The following is a 12,162-nucleotide window of genomic DNA, read 5'->3' as shown; positions in this document are numbered from 1 at the left end:
ATTTGCAAAAAACCGTGTGGGTTTTGAAAAGGTCGGAAGAGTTTTGAAAAATTCGGATATGCTTTTAAAAAGTTGGGATATGTGGAAAATAAAATATTCTGTACGCATCATCGACGTTGAGTTTTGAAAACTGCAATCCCATATACAGGATATTTTTTTTTTTGGTGTGTTTTTCCCTTTAAACTAGATATTCCAATTGTTCAGGAAATCTCGTGCTTCTTCCTCAAGTGAGATATTGAGATACGGTATCGGCCATGGTTTGAGGAATCGATATGGGATCGTTTGAGCAGAGCTTTGAAAATGATAAATACCGATACCTAGTCGATATTTCTATCGGTGAAATAGTATGAACAAGGGCTGAAATATTAAAAACCCAATCCAATCTTATGCACTAAAACCATCGTCTCAGTCGCTGGTTTTGGACCCTGAAAATGTACCCGTGTTCCTCTGTGTGTGTTTTTTTTTGGGTTTGCTGGCAGTGCTTTTTAATCACGGTATCGGTCAAGGTCCATTCCAAAAATGATACCGATATCTATACGTGATGAGGTGTTTTTTTTTTTAGGTAAACATACATAATGAGTTTGATTGGACGATTTTACCCCTTAGATTTGAATATCTTTTTTTTAACTATTTCATCTCCCAAAACCATGGTAACACCGATCTAGTATCGACTAAGTATTGGTCTTGTACGGCTGATCCGTTACCGATTCATCAATGATAATCTATTCTGTTCCATCACTATAAGTTTTTATGGCACCCCAAATCTCTTTCTAACATAACTGTGCCCAAAAAAAAATATAGCAATTTAAACTGGTGACTGGACATATGAGATTTACAGGCCATCTATCTGATTAACAATCTGTATAGACTATACAAACACCTACTGATATGACTGAAAGATGTTTCCAAGGTTCATAAAATCAAGACAAAATAATTGGCGTAGTAGAGGTCAACCTTCTCTTTGTGCGGCTGATTAAAAAGAAGCATCTTAAGGGCAATTCAGTAAACAAACCACCCTTAAGATTCTTTTTAGTTGGCTATAGAGTTTGTGGCTGCACAATTACTGCACAGTGAAGTGGCCACAGAGGCATAAACAATTGGCGTGGTAGAGGTCTGACACCTTCTCTTTCAGGAGTCCATTTACCCAACCTGGAAGTCTGAGACCCTGAATTCTTAACGGAAAAAGAGAAGATCTCTCTCCATCTCCAGTTGTACTCAGGCCATGGGTTCTCAGTTGGAGGAGAGATTCCACTTGGAAGAAGGGTTTCTAGAGGTCTGCTCAACTCATCTTCTTTCCCGGTTACTCTCTTAATTATCACACAGGATCTTCTCATATTGATTGTATGCAATTAATAACCTTAATAATCCCTCAAAAAATTCATAAGTATTGCTTCTGTAATTTTTCTTTTTCTTTCTCGGCTTCTTCCTCGTTTCCATGGTGTCCAGATGAACTGAAATAGAAATGAAGTCTAACTAACATGATCCCCTGAAGAAAAGATTTATTGGGTTCTTGGCTTCTCCGCCACTAAATACTTTCTGATCATCTTATTGAAGCTGCAGGTAGGATATTTGTAATATTGGGTGAACCAATTGTGATTGTCAAAATCCCTTTATGCACTATTAGTCTATTATTACCCTATCAATGAAGATTGTTCTTTGCTGAAGCGCAGAAGACCAGTCTATATTTTAGCAAGGTGTTAATGTGGTAATCCTTGGTACACTTAAAATGGATAAATTCACAACTAGTTGTTTTTTGCCCTTAAAATATGAGAAGGTAGTCCTGCTTTGGGTATAAGAAGTACAATATTTCCTACTAATACTAAAAAAACTGTACATAACAACAGAATCTCATAATTCAATATCTATAACTGTTTTATTCTTTATAATTCTAGTATGTGATAGAGGGAAAAATTTAGCAGAAAAAAATTGTTGATTAGAGCAGCAGCCAGATTCTTGATGGAGGGCCAAATTAGCAGGAAGTGTTTCTAGTACCAAATAGAACTTCCAATTCTTTTATCAGCACAACAGCTGAATATGGTATTTAATAATACCTATTCATCCAATGAATTTCAGGCATCTGCAGCTTAAAATGAAAGATGATATTAGTAACTTTCCATAATTATAAAGTATCCACTAATGTTTCAGAAGGGGCATAAGGTGAAGTGACTTCTACAATCATTCTATCCAGAAGGTTTTGATTTGGTAGTCACAGGCCTCTGTCGATAGTTCTAGAAAAACTATATGTACTTGAATCTTTGATTTGGAAACTTTTTATGTGCTGTCATGAGGAACAATGGATTCATGGTCATTGGATCAAAATCCTTTGAAACCTTGGATTTGGGGCCAAGGGTTGATGACATGTTTTCACTGTGACGTGTTCAGTTGATGATTTATTGACTTTTATTGGACCAAGATGCATGAAAAACTTGATAATTCATGCATTTGATTGGACTTTATTGATTAATTTTGGGAATTTGAGAAATTGTAAAGGACTACATGTTTCAGGCCAGATTGTTCTTCTGTTCTAGCTTAGGGCAATCTATGGATTGATTTAAGTTTGGACATCCTATTTACTTTTCCCACACATTGGCATGGCTGTTGTCTTTCAATTAATGCCATCCTTTGGGATCAATCAATACCATTTTATTGCAGGAAGAAGAGTACCTCTAGTTCACAATTATTCCATCCCAACATCATGAACTGTTTAGGGTTTTATCATGTTGCCTCTGCCCCCCCCCCCCCCCTTTTTTTTTCCTTCATAACTTTGGAAATATTTCACTCAAATCCAGCGCCAGGACACATGTTATATGTTCCGATCAGGTGCACCTTCTAAAAATTGCAGTCAGAAAGGTTGTTCCTTTCATTGATTATCCCTTTCCACAGTCTTGTTTTGGATTTTAAACAGGTTTCACTGGTTTTTGCTCTTAGTCATACCATTTTCTATGTTTAGAATCTGGCAATGAGCTTCTCTAATGTGGGCTCCTCAAATCTTCTAATTGGCTTAAGCAGACATTTGACCACCTGCAACCTGTGGCATTTTAAGTAAACATGCTAGTTATGTTAGCCACTTTTCATATTATGCAGTCAGTTACAGAGATTTGTACCATAGATAAGAATCAAGGATTTACTGTATGTTTCTCATGATAATAGAATTTTGACTATTTTTTAAAAACTTAATACAAAATAATTTTGAAAGAAAATTTAAAGCTAATCCATACACGAAAAAGGGTGGGTTACAAATATCAAATAACTGGACCATCTCAATTAGAGTTTTATTAGGTGGCAAAATGAGGGCTAGTCAATTGAGATGGTTCGAGATGAAATAATGAACTGGTGAGGTTTCTTATGGTGGAGGATGAAGATATGAAAAGGACACGTGAAAGGCTGATAACTTGGGTTGAATTGGTGGGAAAAAATCTGAATGCTTCTGAGTTAACAATAGATATGCTCCTAAACAGAGTGGAATGGAGGAACAGGTTTCATCTACCTGATCCGAATTTGTTATAAGGCTCGAGTAGTTGACTTGGATTGTAAGTATTGTATGATGTGACATTTGAAGAATCTTTAGAAATACTGACTCCAAATTGTAACTTTATGTGGATTTATTGCTTTATCATGTCCTATTTTCTTAGTTTTTTATTACTTCATGATCATGGCTATAGTCCTTCTCTTATGTCTATACTGGGCATTCACAATAATATGTGGCACTTGGTATTGACTATTGATATCACTTAAGCTATTACAAAATGCTGCTTGTTCATAAAATGATTCCTATGTGTGTTGGTATTTATTCCATTACTTTTGAAGTTTCTGCAAGATTTTCAATGCTTTAGAATATTTTTTAATAGTTTTTCGTAATTTTTAATATATTAAAGTAACGTTTATAACCTTCCACAAATAACTTCCACTTCCAAAGTATAAAGTTTGCATTGAAACAGAATGTTAAAACTTGCAGTCATATTCCTCTCTATCTGAACTAGTTTTCCTACTTTATAATTGTTTTTGATAACCCGATTGTATAGACTTCCAATTTCTTCTGTACTATATTGCCACTTGTGAACAAAAATAATTTATGTTTCTAGGAATTATAACACTTATCACAAAATTTTGCCCTCAACTGTTGCATATTATCTCCATATAACAAATGACAATCGTTATAATCTTCACCAGCATTATCTTCATATATTTGCTTACACACATCCATGTCAAATGTTTGTTCTGTATAAAAGAATCAAAATAGAGGATTGTACACAGGAGATGGATCAGTTGATATCAATGGAAATCGAATCCTAAAAACAAACACTGGAAACTGGAAAGCATGCCCCTTCATCTTAGGTATTCCAACACTTAGAATTGCTTTCTTTGTTTTTTGTAATTTTAGTTTATGACTATTTTAAAGTAAATTACAGGTACCGAATGCTCTGAGCGGTTGGCCTACTATGGTATTGCTAAAAATCTTGTTACTTATCTCACCCACAAACTACATGAGGGAAATGTCTCTGCTGCCAGAAATGTTAACACTTGGCAAGGCACTTGCTATATCACACCCCTCATTGGAGCCTTTTTGGCTGATGCTTATTGGGGAAGATACTGGACAGTTGCAGTTTTCTCCACAATTTACTTCATTGTATGTATGAATTAAAATTTTATTTCATTTAACTAATTCATGAACTGGTATAAAACATTCTCTTGTTTGGAGAAAAGGCATAGGATGAATAGGGTCAGTGGGTTGAGGGCCAACCCAGGCCCTACCAAATTTGACTGTCAACCATTGCTAACCCTATCTGGGTCCAGCACAAGGGATTCCTAATCCAAACACCATTACCATCAGTTTGTGATAAATAATATATGTACTGTTGGGTTTGGGTAGGATTGGTTTTGCCAAGTTCTCAACCTAAGTCCATATCTGACATGATGTTGAGTTGGGGTTCTTTCACAAGACTTGAGCTCCTTAACTGCCAAGCCCATTCTAAAGATTGGGTTGGGTCTGTCATGTTTGGTGGAGTCCGGCTCAAGTTGTACTCCTAAAATGGACCTTGACTGATCTTCCTCAATGGGCTTTACCTCCTGGCACAAAGAAGTTTGTCATCCTCAACCATTGTGCCCAGCATTCTCTAAAGATGATATTCCTTGATTCATAGTGAATTTACCTTCTTCTGTTTGTTCTAGGTATTCATTGTATGCTTTCTTAAGTGACTAATACTCTTTTTTTTCTTGGAATACTTTCTTATGTGACTAATGCTGGTTTCTTTTTTTTTTTTTGGGTGTGTATATTCCCCTTCCTCCTCAATTGCAAGGGAATGAGTACATTGACTCTGTCAGCATCAGTTTTCAAGCCTCCTGATTGTGTGGGGTTTGTTTGCCCACCTGCAACTCCAGCTGAGCAGGCCATATTCTTTTTTGGTCTCTATCTGATTGCGCTGGGCACTGGTGGGATAAAGCCTTGTGTTTCATCATTTGGAGCAGATCAATTTGATGATACTGATCCAGTCGAAAGATTAAAGAAAGGATCTTTCTTCAATTGGTTTTATTTTTCTATCAACATTGGTTCTCTCATATCAAGTAGTTTCATTGTGTGGATTCAAGACAATGCGGGCTGGGGTCTGGGATTTGGCATTCCCACATTGTTTATGGCCATTGCAATTGCAAGTTTCTTTTTGGGCACTCCCCTTTATAGATTCCAGAAACCTGGAGGGAGTCCTTTAGTGAGAATGTGCCAGGTCTTAGTCTCATCTTTACGTAAGTGGAATTTGGAGGTCCCTTGTGACAGTAGTCTCCTGTATGAGTTACCAGACAAAAGCTCTGCTATTGAAGGGAGTCGGAAACTTGAGCATAGTGATAAACTGAAGTAATTTCTCTGTAACATTTTAATTGCATCTCTCAGCGTGAGCTTTTTTTTTATATTCTCCAGATAGCCTTATGTTTAATGGTGTTTGAACAACTATTGAAAGGTAAGAAAGAAATTTGAATCCAAACTGCCACCTCATACAACAAGACATTAAAATTAGGGAATGGAGAAGCAAACATCTAGATTTGGAAAGGTGTAGCAGCTGAAGACAATCTGAATCTAATCTTCTAGAATAAATACCTGGTTTGTTAAGTTTTCCAATTTTATCCTGTCCTTTATTTTCTTTATTATCATAACTGACTTCTCGAATATGATCAATCTTTGAAGATATCCTGCTGGGTATGTCCTCCTTTAATATATGCCAATGAATAATCATTAAAATTCACAGTAATACAAATTCCAATATATGTATATATATACACAAAACACACACACATTATTACTTGAACTATCCTTTTTTTATGATTGGTTTCCATTTCTTTTCTTAGCAGCAAAGTTTTGCCATAAAACATAAACAGTTGCATGTTTGCTGCAGGTTCCTTGATAAAGCTGCTGTGCTGTCGGACAGAAACGTTAACAGTGAGGACTTCTCCAATCCATGGAGGCTCTGCACGGTTACACAAGTGGAGGAGCTGAAGCTACTGATAGGCATAATTCCTATCTGGGCCACTAGCATAGTCTTCTCCACTGTTTACGCTCAGATGTCCACCATGTTTGTGGAACAAGGGATGGTTATGGATAGAACTCTTGGTTCCTTTACCATTCCTGCTGCGTCTCTTTCAACTTCAGATGTTATCAGTGTCATCATATGGGTCCCCATCTATGAAAAATTCCTTGTCCCAATCGCAAGAAAGTTCACAGGCAAGGAGAGAGGCTTCTCTGAATTGCAACGGATGGGTATTGGCCTCTTCTTGTCAATATTAGCCATGACAGCAGCTGCTATGGTTGAGCATAAGAGGTTGGAGGTTGCCATAGCATTTGATTTGGTTGATCATAGGGTTACGGTACCTGTCAGTATCTTCTGGCAAATACCTCAATATTTCTTGGTGGGGGCAGCGGAAGTCTTTACCTTCATAGGACAGCTCGAGTTCTTCTATGATCAATCACCCGATGCCATGCGGAGTTTATGTAGTGCATTGTCACTTCTGACGACTGCATTGGGGAATTACCTAAGCTCCCTAATTTTGACCATTGTGACAACTGTAACAACTAGAGATGGAAAGCCAGGATGGATACCTGATAACTTAAATGAGGGGCATCTTGATTATTATTTCTGGCTGTTGGCTTGTCTTAGCTTTTTTAACCTTCTACTTTATGTATTTTGTGCTTCAAGATATAAATCCAAGAAAGCCTCTTAGTGGTTTACTTTTCCAGGATTCTGGAGATCAATCTGAAAATATTTCTAAAGCATGCCCTAATGAATAAAGTGTATATAGTCTTTATCAGTTTCAACTTCCATCCAGCTGAAATGTGTATTTATTATTCTTTGACTTATGGCCTAAGTATGTGATTTCCTGATTTTGTTTGTTAGTGGTTTGCATAGTGTGTGTTTCTGTATGCTTGATGATTTGTTGCCATTGCCAATATGCAGCTACTTGTGCTTTCTGGGTCTCTTCCACTTTTCTCATTGCTTGAAACTGGATCAGATGTGTGGCCTGGTGGCTATTCACAGGTAATATAGGAGTTTATGCATCTCCCATGCAAGTCAAGGATCCATAGTTCAAATGTCAGGACTCATGGTAGATACTCCTCTCTTGGAAGCCTATTCAGTTGCTTCTCTGAATTTCTTTCAGCTGGTAGATACTCCTCTCTTGGAAGCCTATTTTTCTTTGCTAAGGTCAAACCCTTTATTTTTTTAGTCTTTCAATTTTGGGTGGTACCACTTGTCTCATATACTATGTTATCAAAGATTTGGCTGTAAATTTAAGGTCCATTTGGGAATGTGAACTTAAGAACATACCTTAAACTAATCCTAACTTATGAGGATGGTGGTGTTCTTATTAATTAATTAGGATAAATTACACATCACCCCCTGATTTTTGAAAATACTCAAGTCACCCCTTGCATTAGACCCCAATATAACAAATTAATCCCTACCGTTAGTTTTATGCTGTTAAGTGGTGATGTTAGCTAGTTAAATAAATTTAAATCCCTAAACTACCCTTGAAGATGAAGGAAGGGTAGTATTGTAAATTTAAATCTAATGTTTTAGTACAAGGGTAAAATAGTCCTTTCACACCAATAACTAACAACATACTAACACCGTTACTGGAGAGGGGGACGGATGAGTATTTTCAAAAATCAGGGGGTGATGAGTTTCGTTTGAAAACTAGGGGGTGACGTGTAATTTACCCTATTAATTAATGCAAAACAATAGGTAATATAGACTAGTTCTATGATTTGAGAAAAAAAAAAAATTAAGCATATCTGATGTGATTGAAATTAGTGTCTTAATGGTTTACCGAAAAAATAAAAATAATTTAGTGCCTTATAATAATATTATTAAATATACGTCGAATGTGTTAAGGATTTTTCTTTGTAAAATTTTGGACTGCTTGGAACCGTTTAAGAACTAGAACCGGCCCACCCATTAGTTAATGGTCCTGAATCTCAAGTTTGGAATTGATTAGCTTATTGGTTCAGTTCTGGTCCTGACCCCTTAGTGCTGAATTCGTTAAGGAACTAGATCGATAGCCATAACCTGACCAATTGACACTCTTAGTAATATCTAATATGTAATAGGGAGAGGATTCCTTGAAAGGCAGTGTTTGGGAGCATGCATGGAAGCATCAAGAGGGATGAGATTTTCGCCTTTCATAGGGGTTGAGGTAGTCATTTCAGTGTTCTCTTTTCCCTATGTAATACTTACTATATTGTATATTAAACCATATATTTTTTTTTATGGGGAATAGTTTTCTGTACGAGAGTGTGGGCTACATCAGTACTCCCATGTGTCTATCTCTCTCATCCTCAAAACAAGGGGCAGAGGTGTCTTTTCATATGGAGAGACCTTTCTCCCTATTTTTTTTATAGGGAGAAGATTCCCCACGATGCCAATTTGGGGAGGGATCCGCACGTGACACCAATGGCAATGTAGATAATGGTATCATCCACATTGGTCAGAATATGAGCGAGTGTGTTATTAAGAGTATCATCCATTGATCCACATCTATTTATGTGAGAGGGTGCACGTCGGAATCTGCATTCCAGCATTACATTTGTTTTTCTACTTTTTTTTCTACTTTTTTATTGTGTTGTATTAGCACATTCATGTAATCTTCCCCACTATAGGAGTATAGGGTAAAAAAAAAAAATCATTTTCAAACTTTAACCATGGAGATAGTTTTCTCCATAGTTTCTATATTTGTCATCAACAACACAACCCATTTCAGTCCATTAATGGACTAGTCTATCTAATGCATACAGGTAGGCCCATACCCTATTTAGGTTAAGTAGAGAAGGAAGGGCATATATGGAATAAGAAGAGAGAAATCAAGAGACAAAGAAGAAATCGTAGGAAAGGAAGAGTCGTCTTCTTCCTTGCATCAATAACCAGAAATATTGCTGATCTAATCGACCTGAAATCTATCTTAATGCTCTGTCAAATCCGACCGATAACCACCTGATTTAACAGAATTTGATGAGCGAGGCGGAAGGAGGTTTTGGGTCACCCAAAATCTACAGCCAAGCCGATGAAGAATGGCGAGTCAGAGGTTAGTTCATACAGTTCTGTTGAAAAAGATATTAGAAGAGGGAGAGAGGATGCGAGAGATTTTAGGGATGTAACGATCGATTCGATCGATCGATCGATGGACGAGATATTCCCTCGATACTAACGGATTCGATGCCATCGAGAACACTTCCTCCAGAATTCTCAATCCATATCTCTATTTAACTAATTTAAACTAAATCATTATTTTTTGGTTTGTTGTTTGTATCCATTTACATCCCTAGATTTTAGGTTGACAGAGGTTAAAAAAGTTTAGGGTATAAAATTCGGATGAAAAGTTAGTTCAGGGTTTTTATTTTGGAATAAAAGTCCGGTGAAAAAATTCGAATTCGTTTTAAAAATTCGGCGACTTGTTTGAAAAATACGTTTGTCTTTAAAAAACGGGTACAAAAAATCGCACAAGAACATACTTCCGATTCTAAAAGTTCGTATAAGTTTGAAAAAAATAGGACTAAAAGTTCGTCTATAATTTGCATAGATCGGATATGTTCTAAACAGTTCGTACACGTTTGAGAAAACCGTGTGGAGAAAACTGGAGATTCGCTTGTCGCCAGTAGATGAAATCACAATCTTTTCCATTGTTTACTAAATTATAATGAAAATCGCCCTAATAATTAGGGCTCGAAGCTTCAAGTGAGGATTCTATGGTTCGCACTGGAAACAGAGGAAGTGGGAGAAGAACTGATGAAGGAAGGATCTGCTGCAGGAGAAAGAGAGAGAGAGAGAAACCAAGAGACAAAAAAAGGAATCGTAGGGAAGACTGAAACAAAGAGACAAAAGAAGAAATCATAGGGAAGGAAGAGTCGTCTTCTTCCTTGCGTCAATAACCAGAAATATTGCAAAACAGAAATCTCTCTCTCAATATACTCTCTGATCCAATCGACCTGAAATCTATCTTAATGCTCTATGAAATCACTTGATTTAACAGAATTTGATGAGCGAGGGGAGGGAGGGAGGGAGGGAGGGATGTGAGAGATGGGTAGTTCAAAATTTTAGGGTTTGTAAGGTACGAGAACTTTAAATTTTAGGGTTTAAAAAAGGCGGACGAAAAGTTCGTTCAGGGTTTACAATTCCTGGGTAAAATTCGGATGAAAATTCGCCAATCAATGTTTTTATTTGAAAAGTTCGCGCATGTTTAAAAAAGCGAACTAATAGTTCGCCCGTATTAGAAAGGTTTGTCTAGCGTTTTAAACGTTCGAGTACGTTTGCAAAAAAAAAGTGAGTTTTGAAAAGTTCGGAGGAGTTTTGAAAAATTCGGATACGTTTTAAAAAAAGTTCGGTTATTTAGAAAATAAAATATTCTGTATACATCAACGACGTTGAGTTTTGAAAACTGCAGATTCGCTTTTTGCCGTTAGATGAATATACGATTTTTTTTTTATTTTTTTTTGTGTTTTGCCCTTTAAACCAGATATTCCAATTGTTCAGTAAATCTCGTGCTTCTTCCTCAAGTGAGATACTGAGATACGGTATCGGCCATGGTTTGAGGAATCGATATGGGATCGCCCGAGCAGGGGTTTGAAGATGATCAATACCAATACCTGGTCGATATTTCTATTGGTGAAACAGAATGGACAAGGGCTGAAATATTAAAAACCCGATCCGATACTATGCACTAAAACCATGCTCTCGGCTGCTGGTTTTGGACCTTTGGGCCCGTGCTCCTGTGTGTGTGTATGTGTTTTATTTTTGGGTTTGGTGGAGGTGCTTTTTAATTAAGGAATTAGGAGAATGTTTTAAGTTCACGGTATCGGTAAAGGCCCATTCCAAAAACGATACCGATATCTATACATGAGGAGGTGTTTTTTTTTTGGGGTAAACATACATAATGAGTTTGATCGGGCAATTTTGCCCCTTAGATTTGAATATCTTTTTTTTTTTTTAAAAAAAAAAACTATTTTATCTCTCAAAACCATGGTAACACCGATCTAGTATCGACTAAGTATTGGTCTTATACGGCTGATGTGGTACCGATTCATCAATGATAATCTATTCTGTTCCATCACTATTAAGTCTCATTTGTGACAATTTTTATAGCACCCCAAATCTATTTCTAACATAACTGAGCCCCAAAAAAAAAAAAATTCAGCAATTTAAACTGGTGACTGGACATATGAGATTTACAGAGAGAGAGAGAGGGCCATCTATCTGATTAACAATCTGTATAGACTATACACACACCTACTGATATGACTGAAAGATGTTTCCAAGATTCATAAAATCAAGACAAAATCACCTACAAAACCCCTCCCCCCCTGTGCAGAAACAGTTACAAGTCAAATGAAGATACAAGTGATGAGGACAAATTCCCACTCATGTAGGCTAATAATGATCAAATTATATACCATTCAACCACTAGATATGGTAATCTCAAATTATATACCATTCAACCACTGGTTTTCAATATATTTTCAAGTTGCTAAAAGAGAGAGTTTCAATATACAGTATCACAGTATTCTTAATAAATCAACGTAAATAGAACTTTAATGCATCTAGAGAAAATGATTTAGAGCAGAAAGATAAGCACTGTAAAATTACATTCAAGGAGGTGGGGAAAAAATATATCTTGCAAACCATTGACAAG

The 12,162-nt window shown here is 36.6% G+C and overlaps 1 protein-coding gene across 1 annotated transcript; it reads left to right on the top strand.

The window, feature by feature from the left end:
- The first annotated feature begins 1,167 nt into the window (after window positions 1-1,167).
- LOC122646375 (protein NRT1/ PTR FAMILY 8.3-like) lies at window positions 1,168-7,376 on the top strand. Its single transcript, XM_043839927.1, has 5 exons — window positions 1,168-1,273; window positions 4,230-4,335; window positions 4,410-4,627; window positions 5,298-5,848; window positions 6,384-7,376. The coding sequence occupies exons 1-5, from the start codon at window positions 1,223-1,225 to the stop codon at window positions 7,204-7,206; spliced, it is 1,749 nt and encodes a 582-aa protein (XP_043695862.1). The 5' UTR covers window positions 1,168-1,222; the 3' UTR covers window positions 7,207-7,376.
- Window positions 7,377-12,162: the final 4,786 nt, after the last annotated feature.

The sequence above is a fragment of the Telopea speciosissima genome, chromosome 11 (genome assembly GCF_018873765.1).
Source record: "Telopea speciosissima isolate NSW1024214 ecotype Mountain lineage chromosome 11, Tspe_v1, whole genome shotgun sequence".
Taxonomy (NCBI): domain Eukaryota; kingdom Viridiplantae; phylum Streptophyta; class Magnoliopsida; order Proteales; family Proteaceae; genus Telopea; species Telopea speciosissima.
Note: the sequence above shows the minus strand (reverse complement) of the source record. Positions and strands in the feature narration are given on the sequence as shown.

Coding starts and splice junctions, on each gene's coding strand:
- LOC122646375 (XM_043839927.1), top strand. CDS start 1,223: ATGGGTTCTCAGTTGGAGGAGAGATTCCACTTGGAAGAAGGGTTTCTA. Junction 4,628..5,297: donor TCTCCACAATTTACTTCATT/GTATGTATGAAT, acceptor CTCAATTGCAAG/GGAATGAGTACATTGACTCT. Junction 5,849..6,383: donor GAGCATAGTGATAAACTGAA/GTAATTTCTCTG, acceptor TGTTTGCTGCAG/GTTCCTTGATAAAGCTGCTG.